The 19,552-nt window shown below is 71.8% G+C and overlaps 1 protein-coding gene across 1 annotated transcript; it reads right to left on the bottom strand.

Annotated features, from left to right (window-relative positions):
- Positions 1-946: 946 nt before the first annotated feature.
- On the bottom strand, positions 947-18,168 carry ABCA2 (ATP binding cassette subfamily A member 2). Its single transcript, XM_054689095.1, is given in 49 exon segments — positions 947-1,575; positions 1,924-2,130; positions 2,253-2,390; positions 2,497-2,599; positions 2,709-2,801; positions 2,889-2,992; positions 3,062-3,196; positions 3,265-3,406; positions 3,479-3,657; positions 3,750-3,867; positions 3,948-4,080; positions 4,174-4,297; positions 4,371-4,518; positions 4,589-4,704; positions 5,034-5,208; positions 5,306-5,342; positions 5,345-5,365; positions 5,449-5,560; positions 5,639-5,744; positions 5,824-6,037; positions 6,104-6,423; positions 6,519-6,621; positions 6,877-7,083; positions 7,159-7,395; positions 7,657-7,777; positions 7,933-8,117; positions 8,253-8,435; positions 8,510-8,706; positions 8,817-9,029; positions 9,119-9,299; positions 9,386-9,550; positions 9,651-9,855; positions 9,927-10,077; positions 10,169-10,359; positions 10,462-10,576; positions 10,640-10,742; positions 10,818-10,991; positions 11,148-11,244; positions 11,309-11,476; positions 11,559-11,687; positions 12,034-12,193; positions 12,409-12,773; positions 13,068-13,286; positions 13,546-13,656; positions 13,755-13,882; positions 14,060-14,223; positions 14,455-14,566; positions 15,462-15,555; positions 18,065-18,168. Coding segments are annotated over 49 exon segments (7,305 nt in total). The 5' UTR covers positions 18,131-18,168; the 3' UTR covers positions 947-1,539.
- Between the last annotated feature and the right edge of the window lie 1,384 nt (positions 18,169-19,552).

The raw sequence follows: 19,552 nt of genomic DNA, 5'->3' as shown, positions 1-19,552 counted from the left end.
GGAGGGCACGTGGCGAGCGCCTGGGGTCTGCCGGGTCACACGCCCTGACAGCTTCTCCCTCAGGCCCAGGCAGCCCTGCCTGCCCCCGCGCTGACCCCCGCACCCACATGGGCTGCAGCGAGGTGGGGCTCCCCCCGGCCCATCAGCTCCCTGCTGGAGCCACCCTCTGGGCCAGCGCCCGTGACCCCAGCCTTGCGGGGAGGCCCGGCCTTTTGGGGACACCAGCGCCTCTCCGCGGCTGCCGTGGGCTCCTTACTCTGAACTCCCCCCAGCCGATGCGGCCCCCCGGCCCCTTCCAGTGCTCCAGGCCCCATACGCGTCTGCCCCCCACCTCCTGCGGGGGCCTCTGAGTCCCTCAAGTCCCCCTAAGTGCTATAAAGTGGGAGTCTGGAGCCTTCTCCAGCCTCGGGCACCCCTAGTTCCTGGGGCCCCTCACACCGCCTGCCACCCCAGAATGTGCTCTGATCTCTGTCCCTTCTCATAACAGTCCTGGGGGGTCAGTGGCCGCCACCCGAGGCCTCTCCTCTTGGAAGCCCCCCCAGACATGATGGGGTGGAGGCAGCCCCACAGGTCACCCCGGACCCTGCACGGCATGGGCCCTGGAGCCCGCACAGGGCAAGGGCGCCCGGCCCTCAGGGGTGTCCCTGGCACAGCGATGGGCACGGACGACCAGCCCAGGAGCTCGCACGTGAGGCCCCGCAGTCCCCTCTCAGGGTGGGACTTGGGCCCTGGGAGGAGGGGCAGGAGCCACCACAGCCCCCCACGCAGCAGCAGCAGGGCTGAGCCCCAGGCCCACCCAGCAGCCACCCCACCTGGCTGGGCCCCAGAGACGGGCCTAACCTGGTGGCACCTGCCCACCCGCACCCCAGCCCGCACCCCAGCCCGCACCCCAGCCCACATCCCACCCGCACCCCGGCCGCACCCCACCTGCACCCACATGGAGGCTTTTCTGTTTTATTGAAAACAAACTTCTGCGCTCTGTACAGGCCCGGCTGGGGCAGGGGCGGCCAAGCTGGGGGAGCAGGGGCAGCTGGAGGGTGGGGAGGCGGCTGCCCCTCACCTGGCCCAGGCCAGCTTCTCCGTCCTGCGGCCTGGCCCCCTCGGGGGCCCCCTAGGGCGGCCGCAAGCCGCTGGGCAAGGAACCTCTTCCCGAAGCAGAATAAATAGGCGCCTGGGGCGGCCTCAGCCAGCCCAGCCACACCCCCGCGCCGCCGTCCAGTCCCCGCAAACAGAAAGTCCGTTCTGGAGGCCCGGCCAGGAGGGGGGTCGGGAGGCGGCCGTGCCACCCCATGACCCGGCTGCGGGGCCGGGCCGGGCAGAGGCGAGGGGCTGGGCAGACGCCAGGGCTTTAAGGCAAAGCAGGGTGAGGGTGCAGCCCAGGGCCGGGCCGGCCTTTGGCACAGTCGGCGGCTGCGGTGGCCGCGGGAGGTGGGCTGCGGGGGTCGCCCTGGGTCCTGGTGAGCGGGCCTGGGGCCTGGGCAGCCTCGGCCGCCGCCTGGCTCCTGTCCCCACAGCCGTGTCCCCGGGCAGCTGCGGCCGTCAGCAGAGCGTGTCCGTGTTGAAGGAGAGCTGGGCCTGGGGACAGCGAGCAGGTCAGGTTCTGCGGCCCACCCAGGCCGCCTCCCCGCCGGAACGGGCCTGGCCACTGGGCGCCGCCACCCCTGCCCCCCAGCTCTCTCGGTGGGCCCTGCTGTGGCCTCACCCTGCCCAGGCTGGGGTGCAGGCCCCAGTTCTCCAGCCGCGGGCCCCGCCCCGCCAGCTTCCAGAGGGGCCTGCAGCTGGCTCCACTCTGGCTGGCCCGGCCTCCCACGGCGGCGCCACCCTGAGCTCGAGGCGGCACCGTCTGTCCCATAAACTCAGGACAGCAGGAGCCCCCGGGCCCCCACCCCGCCCGCCCGAGCTGCCCAGACCCAGGCCGCGCACCCGCTCCTCCTCGAAGCTGATGAGGCCCTCGTCCTCTGTGTCCAGGTCCTCGGGCTCGTCGGCCACCAAGGCCCGCAGCTCGGTGGGGGGGGGCCGGGGCCGGAGCAGGCTGAGCAGGCGGCCCAGGGGCGACTGCAGGGCGGAGGGGGTCTCTGTCTCCTGCTGCTCCAGGTTGTCGCTCTGCTTCTTGGCAAAGTTCACGAACACCTGGGGGGGTGGACGGAAAACAGAGGCGGGTGGGCAGGGCCGGGGGTGCGCGCAGGCAGGGTGGACAGGGTGGGGGTGCCGGAGTTGGGGGTGCCCGGCGGCCAGCGCCGCTCGCCACTCACGTTGTCTAGGGTGGTCTGGCTGACTGAGTAGTCCTCGATGCCCAGCACGCCCACCACCTGCTCCATCTTGCTGAACACCTGCGCCAGCGAGATGTGCTCCGACTTGAGCTGGTACTGCACCTTCGTGTGGTGCCGCTCCTGGGGGTTCACGCGGGTCAGAGGCGGCTGGGCTGGGCAGGGCAGGGCAGGGCAGGGCAGGGCAGGGCAGGGCAGGGCAGGGCACCCACCCCAGGGTGCCACCCACCTTGAGCACGGCCTCGGGAAAGTTCCGGTTGAAGAACCGCGCCACATCCTTCACGCTCTGGCTGCTCTTGGTCCTCACGGTGATCATGTAGCCATCTCCGAACCTGCGGGTGAGGGTCATGGCCCCAGGCCCCGCCCGGGGAGCCCCGCCCTTCCTGTGACCCTGCCCTGTGGCCCCGCCCACGCCCTGCAGCCCACCCGCCGCCCCCTCACCGGTTCTTCAGGTGCTGGATGCTGCCCAGACAGCGCAGGCGCCCGTTCACCATGATGGCCAGCCGCGTGCACAGCGCCTCGCATTCCTCCATGCTGCGGGGAGACGCAGGGCTGGGCGCCAGGCCGGGGAGGGTGGGCCGCAGGGGGCGTGGGGCGCGTGCTAGAGGGCGCGGGCCCCACCTGTGCGAGGTCAGCACCACGGAGCGCCCCGTCTTGATAAGTTCGAGAATGAGGTTCCAGAGGAAGCGCCGGGCCTTGGGGTCCATGCCGGTGGTGGGCTCGTCCTGGAGGCAGTGGGGCTCAGCCGCTGCGCGCCCTCACAGCCCGCCCCCCGCGCCCGCGCCGCGGCTCACCAGGAAGATGAAGGCGGGGTACCCGATGAGGGCGATGGCCGTGGACAGCTTCCGCTTGTTGCCGCCGCTGTAGGTTCCTGCCGGCTTGTCTGCGTACTTGGTCAGCTCCAGCTTCTCCAGGGCCCACTTCACAACCTGGGGGCGCAGGCTTAGCGCCCGCCCGGCCGCCCACCCTCCCCCTCGCCGCCCGTGGGGGTCCTCACCCGGGCCTCGTCCCGCCAGGGGATGCCGCGCAGGCGCGTGTACAGCTGCAGGTGCTCGCGGGCCGTGAGCTCGTCGAACAGGGCGTCGAACTGCGGGCAGTACCCCAGACTCTGCTGCACCTGGAGCAGCTCCTTGAGCACGCTGGGGACACAGGCTGTCAGCACCGGGTGCTGCGCGCTCCCAGGCCCGCGCCCCCCAGGCCCGCGCCCGCACCTGTGCCCGTTGACAAAGGCCTCGCCCCCCGTCGTGCTCTCGTCCCCAGTCAGCATCTTGAAGGTGCTGGTCTTGCCGGCGCCGTTGACACCCAGGAGGCCGAAGCACTCGCCGGGACGCACCCCCAGGCACAGGCGGTCGACAGCCAGGATGCGGCCCAGCTTCCGCGACTTGTACACCTGCCGGGCGGCCTGCTTAGCTGCGCCCGCGCCCGCGGCCTGGACCCAGCCCCCACACAGGACCCCGCGCCCTCTCCCGGACCCAGGCCCACCTTGGTCAAGTTCTCTATCTTGACCATGTCGTTGTCGGCGTCCCCCCGCAGCACCCGCTGCCGCTCGCTGGCCACGTCCACGTCGTCCTCCACGGGCTTGGTAGACACGGGCATGCGCCTGGAGGAGCAGAGTGGGCAGTGCTGGGGCCCTGCCCCACCTCACCTGGAGCCCCCGCCGGCCCGGTGCGCCCCACTCACTGTGGCTGCCGCAGGAAGTTGTACTGGCACATGATGGTCAGGAAGAAGCCCACGAAGCCCTCGACCGTCATGGCCACCAGCCCCCTGGTGACAATGTCCCATTCGAAGGGGGACTTCATCTTGTCAAACTGGCCTGTGGGGCAGCCAGCTGAGACCCCGCGCCTGGCCCAGCAGCCACCCAGCCCCCACCCGGCCCCAGGGTCCCCCCAGCCCCCGGCCGCCGCACCGATCTTGGCGTAGTACTCGTTGAGGTACTCGTTGTAGGCCATCTCCATGAGCCCGTGGCCGAGGTTGTAGTTGGGGAAGACGAGGAAGCAGCTCTTCAGGTAGCCGTTGACGGCCTTCAGGTCCTGGGGGCCACGGGGTCTCAGCGCCGCCCCCCGCCCCGCCCCGCCGCCCCGCCGCGCCGCGCCGCGCCCCCACCTTGTCGTGCTCGAAGAGCTGCAGCAGGAAGGTGGCCACGGTGGCCGTGATGCCGATGAACAGGTTGATGACGATGAGGAACACGTAGGCCGAGCTGGGCACGTCGAACCAGAAGGAGGCCGGGTACATGACGGGCGTGATGGACCACCTGCGGGGGGCGGCGTCACCACCGGGGTTCCCTGCCCCCCCCGACCCCCCTCCCCCCCGCCGCGCCCTACCCGTAGAGCAGGAAGAGGGACAGCACGGCCGGGAAGTTGGTGGGCGACGTGTAGGCCGGCAGGTCGAACACGAACAGGATGAGGACGCAGCAGGTGGCCGGGACCAGGTAGTTGAGCTGCGGGCGCAGGGGCCGGTGAGGGGCGGGGCCTGGGCCCGGGAGGGGCGGGGCCTGGAGCAGGGGCGGGGGCTGAGCCTGGGAGGGGCGGGGCCTGGGGCAGAGGCGGGCGAGGGGCGGGGCCCTCTCCGAGAGCCGCAGTGGGTGGGGCAGGGGCGGGGCCTGGCGCTCCAGGGGAGGGGGCGGAGCAGGGGCGGGGCCTGAGCTCCAGGGGTGGGCGGGGCCTGGAGAGCCAGGGCAGGAGGAGGGGCAAGGCCTGCGCGTTCACGGTGGGATGGCAGGGCGCGGGGCCTGGGGCTCGGGGCTCCCGGGGGCTAGCGGGGGCCCACCATGTCCCACACGTAGTTGGCCAGCCAGTAGATGACAGGGTTGCAGCCGCTGACGAACTGCAGGTGCTTGGCCTTGGTGGACTTCTCTGCCACCAGAAAGACCACAAAGCTGGCCGGCACAAAGGACATGGCCACGATGATGAAGATGGCGATGACGACGTCTGTGCCCTGCAGCCTGGGGGAGGCGGACTCAGCCCTGCGCCCACCCGTGGCACCCGCCCACCCCGCAGCCTGGGGGAGGCGGCCGCCTCCCTGTGCCCGCCTGCACGTACAGGTAATCCAGGGAGAGGCTGGCGCTCGTCTTGTTCATGGGTGGTTGGTGACGGTGATGCCTGTGACACAGGGGAGGTGGCCTCAGGGCCCGCTTGTGCCCACCCACCCGCCCCTGCCTGCGCCCGCCCACCCATGCCCGCACCGTAGGCCGCGGGGTTGCCCTTGCTCTTGGGCAGGTTGGCCCGCAGGATGGCGTTGTTGAGGCTGTTGAGGTAGGTGGGCATGCTGTGGTAGCCCTTGTTGTTGTAGAAGACCTGGGGGCAGAGAGGAGGCCAGAGCCGTGGGTGCCAGGCCCTGGGGACGGGGCCAGCCACGGGCCTGTGGGGGCTCACCTGAGCTGCCCGGCGCACTGCAATCTTCCGCACCATGGCCGGGGCCCGGGTGCCAAACGAGGCAGGGACAGACTTCTGCACGTTGCCGAATGTTATGGCGCCGTACCTGGGAGGGCAGGCTCGGGGGCGTGAGGCCGGCAGGCGCTGGGCTGCCCCACACCACCCCTGCTCCCCACTTGCCTCACCTGTGCAGCCGGAAGCGGTCCGAGGTGAACAGCAGGTACTCAGAGACATTGTGGCCGGTGATGTCGGTCAAGATGTCGCCCGTGACCACCCGCATCTGGGGCGGGCGGCCACCCACGCCCCCCGGGCAGGAGAAGCCGGTGCCCTGGGAGGAGCAGGTACAGCGCAGGGGCTCCCGCACCAGGCGGGGCAGGGAGGGAGCCAAGGTCCAGTTCTCTGTGGGTGCAGCAGCCAGTCAGACAGGGCCCAGCCAGGCCCAGCCCCTCCCCCACGAGCTGGTACCTGGCCCCGAGGTGGGTGGCAAGGGCGCAGTCCAGCTCTGCAACAGGCCCTCCTCTGGGGACAGCGGGGTGTCAGGCGGGGCTGGCGAGGGTGGGGGTGGCACAAAGTTGGACAGCGGCAGGCCCTGCGTGAAGGACTCCAGGCACATGCTGTCAAAGAACCGTGCAGCCAGCAGGCGTGACTGGCCACTGCTCAGGTTCAGCGTGGGCCCCAGTGAGCCATTGGCTGTAGACTTCAGCACACACGTGGCGCCTACCCCAGACGGCAGCCGGAATGTGCCCACCAGCTGCTGGGGGCTGGCATCGGGCGACAGATGCAGCCTGGGGGAGACACAGGGGTAAGTCAGGGGGCTCAGTGCCCCCCCCCCGCTCCCACACCCAGCACCGCCCACGCTACGGCTTGGCGGGCGCCTCACCGGTCCTCCTGGCGCTCCTCGTTGGCATAGGGGATGAAGTTGCCTCGGGGTTGGGTATAGTTGTGGTACTGGGAGGGGGACAGGACCAGAGGAGGCAGGTCGCCTGGAGGGGTGCATGGAGAAGTCTGAGTGGGGCCTGACCACCTTGCCGGCGGCCCCCAAGTCTGGGCCCCCTACCCCAACACACACAGGGGTCAGCACAGGGTTTGGGCCCCAAGGGGAGCCCTGGAGCAGGACCTCCCAGTCACCAGGCTGCACCCAGACCCGGAGCAGCCAGGGTCCCCCAAAAGGCTCCCAGTGGGGTCTCCCCACAGGGATGGACACATGCCCTGTGCCCCTGCCCCACAAGGCGTCGTACCAATCTCGGGCACGGAGAGGGCCACTGTCATGGCCACGCACACGAAGAAGGCGGGCAGCAGGATCTGGGAGGACAGCGCCTTGGAGTTGCGGCGGGCGCAGTGGAAGCGCTTCACCAGCAGCCCGTGGAACTGGCGCGCCTTCAGCCACCAGCCCTCCAGCTTGCGGCTGCCTTGGCCGGCCCGTGCCAGCGCCTCGGCCTGGGCCTCTGTGAGGGGGCAGGGGTGAGCGGCAGCCCGGCTGCCACACCCTCCCTGGCCACCCGGCGCCAGCCGCCCCCCACCTTGCAGACTGATGTTGTCGGGATCCTGGAGGTCGTTGAAGAGCGGGCGGTAGTCGCCGTGGGTGTCGGTGTGGCCGGTGCCCTCGTGACCGCAGCCCGAGCCCATGGAGGACAGAGACTGCAGCGAGGCCTGTGACTGGGCCAGCTCCGAGCACCGGGCCAGGTTGCCCTCGTGAGCCTCCCCGGATGCCAGACTCTCTGCCCCCGGCAGCACATCCTTCCTGGACTCCTTTGTGTCTGCCGCAGCACAAGGCCATGAGGGGCTGGGCCACCTCCACCCTGGCCTGCCCAAGCCCCCGCCCTCGTGCCCATCCACCCACAAGATGCCTGCGCCCTGCAGGCCCTAGGGAGTCCCCCTCACCCCGGCTGGCCCTGGGGAGTCTTGGCCCCTCGTTCCCACCCAGAACCCCAGGCTTCCAGAGACCAGAAGAGCGGGTAGTGCCAGGCCTGTGGGCCAGGGCAGGGTGGGCGGCTGGCTGGCGGCCTGGAGCCTCTCACCCGCCTCGCTGTTCTCCAGTGACTGGTCCTCCTCGGACACCTTGAGGAAGACCTCCTCCAGCGTCGTGTCCATCAGCCCAAAGCTGCTCAGGTGCAGCGCGTCCAGACTGCACTCCAAATGCTGAGAACGGCCCGGGTGAGCCCCCTGCACTGCAGGTACAGGACAGGGAGACCCCCCCCCCCAAGCCCCTGCCCAGCCCGCCGCACCCGGGGCAGAGCCCTGCCCTCTGCTGGCCACGCCTGCCTCCTCCACGGCTCTGCACCAGCCACCCATACCTGAAAGAGGCGCTCAAAGGCTCCCTTCTTGGCAGCCTCGCTGGGCAGGATGTAGGAGAGTTCAGTGCTGGTGTCCGAGACCAGCAGGCAGGAGGCCACATGCTTGCGGATGAACTGGGAGACCTGGGGCTCCGAGCAGCTGCTCAGCTGGGCCCGTCCGGACGGGCTGGATGCCAGCCCTGGCTCTGGAGAGCAGGGCAAGGAGGGCCTTCACTTGGGGCCGGGGCCCCGCTGGGCCAGGTGGGGCCAGGAGAGGGGTGAGTCAGGTCCCACTGGGCCCCGCCCCAGCAGCCCTGGGTATAGGGGCCCCCGGCGCAGACCTTGGGGGCCGCCGGGCTCAGCAGGCCGCTTGACCAGCGTGAGGCGGTAGCCGTCGCCGTAGGCGCCCTTGAGGAAGAGCGGGGAGCCGCAGCACTTGAGCTTCCCGTGGGAGATGATGGCTATGCGGTCTCCCAGCAGGTCGGCCTCGTCCATGTGGTGTGTGGACAGAAGGATGGTGCGGCCTGAGGGAGGCCGGGGTCAGGAGGCAGGCCGGTGGGGCCGAGTGGGCCCCGCACGCTGCCCAAGCCCCGCTCACCCGGCTTGTACTTCAGGATGAGGTCCCAGATGGCGCGGCGGGCGTAGGGGTCCACGCCCGCGGTCGGCTCGTCCAGGATGATGGCCCTGGAGCCGCCCACAAAGGCAATGGCCACGGAGAGCTTGCGCTTCATGCCTCCCGACAGCGTCTGCACCAGCGAGTGCCGCTTGTTGGACAGCTCCAGGTCCTCGATCATCCTGAGGGGCAGGGGGCGTGACCAAGGCGCGGCCCCGCCCCCGCCCCACCGGGCCCCGCCCCCGCCCGGCCCCGCCCCCGCCCGGCCCCGCCCCCGCCCGGCCCCGCCCACTTGTCCATCTCCTTGCGGATCTCCGCCTGCGCCATGCTCTTGAGCCGCGAGTAGAACCAGAGATGCTCCTCCACCGTGAGGCGGTCGAAGAGCACGTTGTGCTGCGGGCACATGCCCAGGTTTTTGCGGATCTCGTCCATCTCGGTGCGGATGTCGTGCCCGTAGATGGTGGCTGAGCCCGACGTCGGCGGGAACAGGCCCGTCAGGATAGACCTGGGTGGGTGGCGAGGCATGACCCCAGCTCCGGGTGCCCCGCCCTGTGCAGGCCCTTGCAGGCCCCCACGCCCGGCCCCCACACTCACATGGTGGTGGTCTTGCCCGCCCCGTTGTGGCCCAGGAAGGAGACCACCTGGTTCTCGTAGAGGTTCAGGCTCAGCTTGTTCAAGGCCAGCTTCTTGTCGTTCTTATAGACTTTGGTCAGCTTGTCCACGCAGACCACCAGGGGCAGGTGGGTGGGCTCCTCCTCCATGCCACGCATCTCCTCTGCACCCAGGCCGCAGGTCAGCCCAAGGCTGCCCCAGGCCCCCGAGCCCCGCACCGCCCCCCAGCCACCCTGGTGCCAGCCTCACCCAAGCGCCGGCTCTCCATGGCACAGGCCTGGCCCTCCTCCATGATGCTGAGGCGGGGGGCGTGAGCCCACGGCCAGCTCCACTCCCAGGCCTCTGTCCGCCCACTGCCCAGCCAGTAGGACTTCTGCAGCGGGAAGTACCAGGGCCGCGGCAGGCCATACATTCCTGGCGGGGAGGGAGCCCAGGGCTGGGGTCACCATCCACCCAGACCACATGCCCCCAGAGCCGCCCGCCCCACCCCTGCCCCCCAGGGGTCAGCTGGTACCTGGGTGGACGGCCTCGATGTACCACGTGAGCACACCGTACACAGCCGCATCCACCACCAGCATGGTGACGGCCAGTAGCAGGTTGAAGTCGTCACCCTCCACAGGGGACTGGCTGAAGGTGTGCCACTGGATGCCCACGCCGGCCACCTCGTACAGGGCGAAGTACTTGGAGCCCAGGCCGAAGGCTGTTGTGGACATCAGGGACTGAGGGAACCTTGGAGTCAGTGGGGGTGGGCGCCGCCCCCCCAGCCCCTCCCCGCGGGCAGGGCGCTCACCGCGATGCACTTCTCGAAAGCAGTGATCTTGTCGTGCGCCACCTCCTCGCGGATGGCCACGTACATGTAGGGCACGTAGCTCAGGAAGTAGATGATGCCGCCGCAGGCCGAGGCCAGCTTGGCCTTGGAGTACAGCACGGACACCAGGAAGCTGGGGCGGGCACAGCCGTCAGCCGCGCGGCCCCGGCAGGCCCCAGCCCTCCGCCCGGGGCGCCCCAGCTCGCCGCCGCGCACGTGCTCACCAGAACATGATGGTGGCCACGGCGTACACGGCCAGGAAGAGCCAGATGATCAGCACGTGGCTGTGCATGAGGACCTGGCCGTACTTGAGAATGGCGGTGAGCGCGGTCACCGAGATGGACAGCTGCACGAAGCCGGTGATGAACCAGGCCACCCAGTGCACCGCGTTGTTCAGGCCCATCGTCTTCATCACCTGCAGGCAGGGGCACGGGTGGCGCCGGGTGCGGGCCCAGGGCCTCCCTCCGCGCCCGCCCCGGCCGCGCTCCCCGCCTCCCTCGCCCCCACCCGCCCCCACCTCCTTGAGCCGGTGCTCCTTCTCCGCCACGATGTGCTGGATGGTCATGGCCACCGAGTAGACCCAGGAGATCACCATGCAGAGCGGCATCATGTGCTCGATGACAAACAGAAAGCTGGGGGGCAGGGGTGTGAGGGGGCTGCCCGCCCCACCCCACCCCTGCCCCCCGCCCACTCACTCGTCACGCGTGTAGCAGGGGTAGGGGAACATCTGCACGTAGTTGCCCGGCTCCACCACGTCGTGGCCCACAAAGGTGTTGATGATGGCTCGCTCCATCATGTCTGCGGGCGGCCGCAGCGGTCAGGGCTGCCGGACCCGCCCGCCGCTGCGGCCGCCCTCCCGGCCCCCGGCCTTACCCTGGATCCAGACGAAGCCATAGAGGAAGTAGAAGCGGCCGCCGGTGTTGGGCCCCGGCCGCCAGTAGGCGCGGCGGATCTCGTTGGTCTTCTCGGTGAAGCTGGAGTTCTGGCGGATCTTGTAGTGGACGTGCGGCGGCAGGGAGCCGTCCTTCCGCGTCTGGAAGATCACGCCTGCGGGCGGGACGAGCAGCGGGCCGGGCACCGAGTCAGGGCCAGGGCGGGGCTGGAGGGGCAGGGGTGTGGGGAGAGGCTGGAGGGGGACAGTGGGGCGGGGCAAGGCTGGGGGGCCGGGAGGGGCGCGGCGGCGGGTGGACGTGGACGGCTCACTGGCGAACACCGTGACGTTGTCCTGATAGGCCTGGTTGAGCGTGTAGTTGACGATGCTCTCCTCGTCGGGAAAACCCTTGAAGATGTCCACGCTGACCTGGGGGAGGGGTGCCGTCAGAGGGGCCCGGCCCCCCACGGGGCCCCGGGGGCACCCGCCCCACCTTGGACATGAACTGGATCCAGCCGCAGGCCGCGTTGTCAATGGTGTCCAGCTGCTGCAGGAGGGCCGAGCCGTTGGGCAGCGAGAAGTTGTCCCGGCGCAGGGCGGGCGGCAGCTCCTCCAGTGACAGGTTCAGGGCTTCGGGGTGCAGGCGCAGCTCAGCCACGTACTGCGGGGAAAGGCCGGCTCAGAAGGGCCTGGCGCCTGCACAGAGTGGGGCCCCCACCCACACCCCGGCTCGCAGCCAGCACCTGCTGCAGCCAGTGCAGATGCCGCTGTAGCCGGCCCTGGGCCAGGAAGCCGCGGATGTCGGCAGAGATGTTGAGCCACACCCGCGCGTAGTGGGTCACGTTGCCTACAAAGGCAAAGGTCTCGTTGGCCTGCAGAGGGTGAGGGCACCGGGCATGGGGCTCACGGAAGGACCCCGGCCAGAGGGGGCTCTCCACGCCCTCACCTCCCCCCACTGGCCAGCCCCCCACTGCGCCTTCCGGTTCCTGCTTGCAGAGCAGCCCCGACTCTCCACCCCACCCCGCCTGCTCCCAGGGACCCCACCACAGGCGGTGCCCGCTGGGCCATGCCCAGGCCTGGCTTCTGCTTCCTGCCAGCCCCTCTGCTGTGGGTCACCCCAAACCACCCAGGGCCCTGCCCAAACCCTGCGCCCCACATCAAGTGGGAGCCTGAGCCAGTTTGCACGCCGACCCCGCAATGGCCCCGGCGACCCCGCACCTTGAGGATGACCAGGTCGGCCTCCGAGCCCACCGGCGCGTAGAGGATCTTGGGGTTGCTGGTCATGAGGTGCACCAGCAGGCCCAGGTTGCGCTGCTCCTTGCTCGTGAAGCCCAGCGAGCTCATGTTGCCGCGTCGCAAGGCCTCGGGCTCGATGGTGCTGGGGGGCAGGGGGCGTGAGAGGCGGGTCCGGGCGGGTCCAGCCCGGGGAGTGGGCCGAGGGGCGGGGCCGGGCAGGTCCAGCCTCGGAGTGGTCAGATACGAGGGCCGGGGGCCGCGCCGGGCTTCAGAGCTGGGGCAGTGCGGGGGTGGCCGTGTTGTCGTGGAAGCACCCGCGGGGTTTGGCTGTCCCCCCCCCCACCCACGGCCACCTACCGGTTGTTGCCGCACAGGATGGGCTGCAGGCCGGCCCAGAGCTGCACGAAGGCGGAGCACTGGCCCGGCAGCGCCTCGGGAGAGACCGGGGCGGCCAGCGGCGGCGCCCCCTCCTCCACAGTGGCGTTGGCGCCCGCGCCCGCCCCGGTGCCATTGGCCGTTCGGCCGGAGCCGCTGGCGGGGGCCCCGGGAGCCCGCCCAGCGCAGGCACCCTGGGGCAGCAGCAGGGCCAGGGCCGAGAGAACGTCCACATCCTGCAGAAACTTCTGGGCGTCCAGCAGGTCTTCCAGCAGGGCCTGCAGCTGCCGAGCGGAAGGTGGCTGCCGCTGGGGGGCTGAGCCGTTGGGGGCTGCGTCCAGGCCCAGCTGTGGGGGGCACGAGGGGCCAAGCAGGTTTGGCGAGGAGAGCATCGTCAACTAGACGCTCAACCAGGCCTATCAGGACAACGTCCCGGTGGGGCCGGGAGGGACTGCCGCCGGGGGTACCGGAGCCCGGCCCAGGGTGGGGGAGCAGCTGGGTGGGGGAGGGGGCAGTAGGCATGGTGTCTTTGGGGGTGGCACACCTCTGCCCAGGCCCAGGAGTACCCTCCGATACAGGGAGCCCCAGTCCCCCCAGCGAGGCCAGCGGACCTGTGCGCCATCTGGCAGGCAGGACCTCACCTGCTGGGCAATCTTGGCCATGTCCAGCTGGCTCCGGAGCTCAGTGGCCAGCTCAGAGAAGCGCTGGGCCCGGGCTGCAGCCTGCCCACCGCAGACCACAGCCCGGAACCCCTGCAGTGCCGATGGCTCCCCAGGGGGCGCTGTGAGCACCTGACCAGGCTGCCTGGAGCCCGGGGAGCAAGTGAGCTGCTCCAGGAGGGCGGGGGCCAGCAGCAGCTCCTGGGGCGGGGAGGGGGCGGCTGGGAGAAGCGCAAGGACCAGAAACCAGGGCCGGGCGGCCTCAGGTCTCCCTGCCCCGGGCTGTGCCTGGTCGAGGCGCCCCCAACCCCTCCGGGGACAGACATCACCTGCCTCCCCCCTTCCTGTGCCAGCCACACACTTGGGAACCCTCCCCTGGTGAGGAGGGACCGCAAATCCCCACCCAGGCAGCGCCCAGAGGCAGCTGAAGCACCCCCGCCCCACTCACAGGCACCCTCACCTCCATTTGGAAGAGGGGGTGGCTGCCCAGCCGGCTCCTGGGTGCTTGGCCCCTGCGGAGGCCCGACCCCACATCCAGGGCAGAGGAAGGTCCAGAAAGCAGGTGGTAGACCTGGCCGGGGGCAGGGCTGGGCTCAGGCTCCAGGTCTCCCCGCCTCAAACCCGGGGAGAGTGGAGCAGAGACCAAGCACTGACCCGGGCCCCCCTCACCTGGGGCAGGTCCACCTGGGCCGCTAGGAGGGCCTGGGCCGTGCTGTTAGGCAGTGACAGGTTCTGTGTCAGGAAACGCCGGAGCTCCCGGGGGTCCCGGGCCACCGAGTCCAGAGAGAAGGAGGACACTGGACAGGCAGAGGACAGGTCTGAGGCCAGCACGCCCCAAACAGGGTCGGCAAGCCAGGCGGGAGGGTCAGGCCCCTGCGCTCCGGGGACTTGGCTCTGGGGGCTGGGGCACAGGCTGACAGCAGAGCCAGGCGTAAGCCCACCCCTGCCAGGGTCCTGCCTGTCCCCGGGGGCACCTGCAGGCCTGTCCGCCTGGCTGTCCCTGGTGTCCGGGCCCACGCTGAGGGCCTCCAGGCGTTGGCGCAGGGCCTCGAGTTCCGAGCCTAGGCTGGGCCTCGCAGGGTCGAACAGGTTGCCCTCCTCCACCACGCGGTTGAGGCGCTCCAACAGCTGGGTGACCCTGCAGGGCACGGGCGTCACCCACTGGCCACCCAGTGGGGTGGGGAGCACTCACGTGGAGATGGGGGCTGGGAACACCCACTGCAGTTTGGGGTGGGGAGCATTAGTGGAGTTGGGGCGGGGGGCACGCGTGTGCAGTTGGGGCGGGGGGCACTCTCTGCAGTTGGGGTGGGGAGCACCCTCTGCATTTGGGGCGGGGAGCACCGCTGGAGCTGGGGCCGGGAGCACTCACGTGGAGTTGGCGTACTGCAGGAAGCCAAACTCGTCCCGCTGGCCATCGGGGCACAGCGACTGCATGACGGGCAGGATGCCAGCAGAAGTGAGGGGTGCAGCCGTGTAGAAGGCTGGGGACACGGGGCACACCCCAAGGGCAAAAAGGAAGAGGGGAGAGGAGGGGAGAAGAGTGAAGAACAAGAGGGGGAGGGAGACAGAGGCCCAGAAGAGAAATGAAAAGAAAAGTCAGGACGGAAGGGCAGCTTCAGGCAGACACCCGGGGCAGGGCCCAGAGGCCGGTGCGAAGGAGCAGGTCAGAGGTCGAAGGACAGCTGGTCACCCTCCCCACCACTCCCAGAATACCCTCAGCCGCCGTCAAATGCCCTGACGCTGGCCGCCAAATGCCCTGACCCTCCCCCGAGACCTCAGGTGTGGCCCACAGAGTCCAGGGGGCACATCAGCCCCACTGGGCAGCGACCTCTGACCTCTCTGGCCAGCTGGTTAGCAGAGTGAAAGCAGGAGCCCAAGGGGTGTGAGGGGACAGCCACCAGGCATCCCCGCCCGGGGCCAGGTGGCCACGGTCCCATGCAGGGAGGGGGACAGCCTGGTGACTTGACCTGGGAGCTGCTGGCCAGGCGAGGTGGCCTGGCCCGTCGCTGCCACTCCCCCCCCCACCTCACACGGGGAGCCTGCAGGGCCCAGTCAGGGCTGGGCAGGTGCCCGCTGGCAGCAAGCTGTTAATGCAAGCAGCAGGGTGCTGGAGCAGCACCGGAGGCCAGCAGGAGGAGGTGGCCGCTCACTTACAGACTGCATGCGGGCCGAGGACAAGAGACCATGCGGGGAGGGGCAGAACAGAACAGAGGAGAACAGTGAGGACCCGGCGCCTCGGTTCTTGGAGCCCCACGGCCAGTTCGTCCTCCACAGCCCAGCCAGGAGGCCTGGCCAGGGAGTGGGGGGGGCACGCGCGGCCGGACGCAGCGGTGGCCAACGCTCCCTTGCCCACGCAGCGGGGCCCAGGGCCCTCACCTTCCTTCACGGAGATGGTGGGCTTCTTCTGCCGCAGCCCCAGCAGGATGAAGAAGAGGACGAGCGGGATGAAGATCTCGAAGGCCAGGACCCACTGCAAAGGGCGGGCATGAGGTGCCTGGCCTGCCAGCTGCCGCCCAGGCAGCTCGGCAGCCGAGCCCTTCCCCCTGCCGGACAGACACCCCAGAAGCCAGCCTGCCAGCCCCCGGCACAGGTGACCGGCGCTCCCGGCCGAGGAGGCCTCCGTCCCCTGGCAGGAGCCCCCTGGATGGCCGGGCTGATGCGCCCCCAATTCCGGGGCCCCTGTCGGCCTGCGGTCCGTACTGACCGGCCCATCCTCTCCCCACTGCAGCCCTGCCCGGGCGCCCCTGCAGCGCCACGCGGCCCTGAGCAGGTGGGGTGGTGAGGACCGCCCGGCCCTGGAACCCGCCTCCAAGTGGACCCCGTCTGGGCTCTGACCAACCCCGATCCCGGAGGAGCAGCCACCTCCGTCTGCCCAGGGGGCACAGGTGGGAGTGCCCACCGCAGCCCTGCCCACCCCAGGCTGGCGGGACCTGCTGTGAGTGTGAAGGCAACGCCAGGGCCCAGAGGCCCAGGCCACCCTCAGCCTCCAAGAGGCGCCACCAGTGCCTGCCCTAGTGGCCCTAGCTGGGCCGGGGGGAGCCCCAAAGCCCCTTGGGTCCCCTGCAGACCAGCCCCCAAGGCTGGCCCTGACCCGTCGGCTCTCCTTCACCCCACCCCCACCCCAAACTGACCGCGCAGCCCCCAGCTCAGCGCAGCGTCTGGCCCAGGGCCCAGCCCTGGGCCCGGGGTCACAGCCACCCAGTGTTTGTCCGGCTCGGACAATGGTGCTCTGTGGCCTGGAACACCCGTGTGTGCCCGAGCCCACCCCCCCTGCCCTAGTCCGTGCCAGCCTCCACCCCTCCCCAAGCCCACTCGGCCCGGGGCGAGCTCAGGAAGCCCCATGGGCACCCCAGACGGGACGGGCCAGGCCGCGTGGCTGCGGGAATTGGCGGCCTGGGAGGCAGGGGTCATGGCCAAGGTGCCAGCGTCCCCGACACCCGCCCTGCCACCGGGCACCTCCACTGCCGTCACTGCAGCAACAGGCCACGGCTGCCTCCCCGTTGTTATGGCAACGGTGCGCAGGAGCTGCTGGGAGCAGGAGGAGAGGCCTTCTGGGCGGGCAGGCGGCCAGGGGGCCTCTGGTTACAGGCAGGCAGCACAGGTCACCCACCTGGGGGCCGGCAAGGTGGTTGGACTTTTGTTCTGAGGCCACCCTAGCCCTGTGGGCGCTGAGGCACCTTCTGCTGCTTCCGGGGATCAGGGGACGCCTGAGGGTGGAGCCACCGCCTCCAGCCCGGCTCCCTGCAGCTGAGGCCGCTCCGCCGTCAGGGGCTGCGTGTGGCCGGGGTCACCAGGTCCAGGGGCACGGGGGCGGGGGTGGGACACACTCACAGGCGAGGGAACAGGCCCAGGGAGAGGGAGCAAGCAGGGTGCAGAGGTCCTGGGTACCCCCCTGGCGCCAGACCCCTCTCCACAGGGCCAACTCTCCCTGCAGGGCCCATGCGGCAGCAGGCGTCTGCCCAGCCACGCCAGGGGCCCGGCGCGGAGGCCCACGGCCCTCTGGGGAGGGCACCCGTGGGCCAGGCTGCAGCCACCCCAAGGTCAGAGGCCAGGTCTCTGCTGTGGCCTGAGCAGCCGCTGGGGCGGGGGTGCAGGAGGGAGCCCCCACCTGCTGGCACAGTCCGCCTCAGGGGTGTCCTTCCGGGCCCTGCTCCCAGCCCTGCGCAGGGGCAACAGCTGCCCCCATCCCCATCCCCTGACCCCCGGACCCCAAGCCCGAGGCGGGTGGCCGCACCAGAGGCAGCCTGGGGCTGCAGGCTGAGCCTGGTACCCTGGGCCGGGAACGCACTGACCCTGGCCGCCTGCCAGGCCCCGAGGGGATCCTGCCAGGCCCGGTGCTGACAGCCGCCCTGCTGGTCCCGGGCCGGGCTCCGCGCCCCCCCAGGAGGCCGAGGACGCGCCTCCTCAGGCCCCGCCGGCCCGTGGCCGCGTCGGGAGAGCCCGCGCCCCTCCAGAAGGCCCGGGCCGGCTCCGCTGCGTGGACCCCGCGCGGCCGCGGGAGGCCTCGGAGCTGCGGCCCCAGCCCCTCCCCGCCGGGCGCCGGCCCTGACAGCGGCTGCGCGGGGCGCCCGGGCCGCGGGGGGCGCGGGCCGGGCGGGGAGCCTGGCGGTCGCGGCCGCGCAGGGGACGGGGCGGGCGCGTCGGCGCGGAGGGCAGCGGCGCGGGCGCGGGCGGGCCGGCCGGGGCGAGGAGGTCCGCGCTGGGGACGGGGCGCGGCGCGGGGCGCGGGGCTCCCGCCCAAGGACGGCGGGGCGCGGGGGGCGCGGCGCGGGGCGCGGGGGCGCGGGGCGCGGGGGGCGCGGGGGGCGCGGGGGCGCGGGGGGCGCGGGGGGCGCGGGGGCGCGGACCCCAGGGCGGCGGGCGGGACGGCGGCCGCGGCCCGCCCCTGCCCGGACCCCGCCGGCCCGAACCCCCCGCCGGCCGGGCCTGGGGTCGCCGGCGTGACTCAGCCTCGCCGCGGCGGCGGGCGCGGGGCTCACCGGGCTCCGGCGCTTCAGCGTCACGTTCTTCCAGAGCAGCAGCTGCAGCTGGTGCAGGAAGCCCATGGCGGGGCCGCGCTCCGCCGCCCGGCCCCAGGCCGCTCCCTGCGCCCGCCGCCCGCGCCCGGCCGCCCGCCCGCCCGCCGCTCGGCCAAGCCCGCTCGGGGGCGGGGCCGGGCGCTGACTCCGCCCCCGCGCCCCGCCCCCCCGCCCCGCCCGCCCCGCCCCCGCTTAAAGGCGCCGCGCCCGGCCCGCGCCCGGCCTGTCCGCGGGGCGGCGCGTCGATGGCCCGGTCGGACCCGGCCAGGCGCCGCCGCTGGGGAGCCCCGCGCGGAGGGCCCCGGGGTCGCGCGTGGGCCTGGGGCGGCGCGGCCCCTCGCCCTGGGGCGGTCCCGCCAGGCGGCGCCCCGCTGAGGCCCGAGACCCGGCGCGGGCGCGCTCCCCGCCCCCGGCCCTGGGCTGCCCCTCCCCGAGGCGCGGGCCCGGGCGAGGCGCCCACCGCCGGCGGGCACGAGGGGCCGGGGCGGCTGCCCCAGCCGGGCCCTTCCTCGCCGCCCCAGGCCAGGCCGGCCTCGCCGCGGGGCCGCTGCCCTGGAGCCAGGCAGGTGCTCGCAAGGCTGGACCCGAGCCCGGAGCTGCGACCGGCCCCGGGGCGGCCGCGGAGGTCGGCGCAGGGCCCGCCGCACGGAGGGGCAGAGCCGGCTCCGCCTGTTGGGTTTCCCGTTTGTGAGGCCTGATGCCCCCGTCTGGGCCAGCGCGCCGGGCACCCTCGGCGGAGCGGCCTGGGCCCTGGGGCCCGCGCCTGCCCCCTGGCAGATCCTTATTTGCAGGGGAAGGAGGGCACAGCCGGCCACAGGGCGGCCTCAGCACTCCCCGGGCCACGTGGGCCCTCCCGGAGCAGCTGCCCAGAGCCTCCTGCCGCCCCAGCCCAGCCCACCTGGGGCCGACTGGTGGTGCCCCTGCCCACGCCCGCCGGGCAGTGGGAGGCGCTCGTGGCTCTGAGGCTCTGGGGGAGGTGGCTCAGGCGGAGGAGCCAGACACCGCGCCAAGGGGCAGCCATGCGGACACTGCCCACTCCGGACTCCACACAGCACTCCTGTCCCTCGTTTATTCCTGGGTGCCCCCCCTCCAGTGACCGCAGGCTGCCACGCCCCCTGCCCCCTGCGGGCACCCGGGGCCCTGGAGTCCAGGCGGGGCAGGACGATGTGCAGGACGAGGGGCCTGGCCGGGCTCCACCGGGCTGCGCTCTGGGCATCAGGAGGAAGCGGAGCGCGCGGCTGGACCTAGCCCGCAGGCAGCACAGGCAGGCGCCAGCACGCGGAGGGAGGCTGCCCTCTGAGCGCGGGCCTTTCCTCGCTGCGCCTAGGGCGAGGAGACTGAGGTCACCAGGAGGCTTGGGGCAGCAGCTCCTGCCCCCACAGAGCCGGGTAGCACGTCCCAGCCACAAGCAGGTGCCTCCAGCTCCAGTCCCAGGTCCGGGCGCAGCGG

The sequence above is a fragment of the Talpa occidentalis genome, unplaced genomic scaffold, assembly GCF_014898055.3.
Source record: "Talpa occidentalis isolate TD23 unplaced genomic scaffold, MPIMG_talOcc4v2.1 talOcc4.7, whole genome shotgun sequence".
NCBI lineage: Eukaryota > Metazoa > Chordata > Mammalia > Eulipotyphla > Talpidae > Talpa > Talpa occidentalis.
Note: the sequence above shows the minus strand (reverse complement) of the source record. Positions and strands in the feature narration are given on the sequence as shown.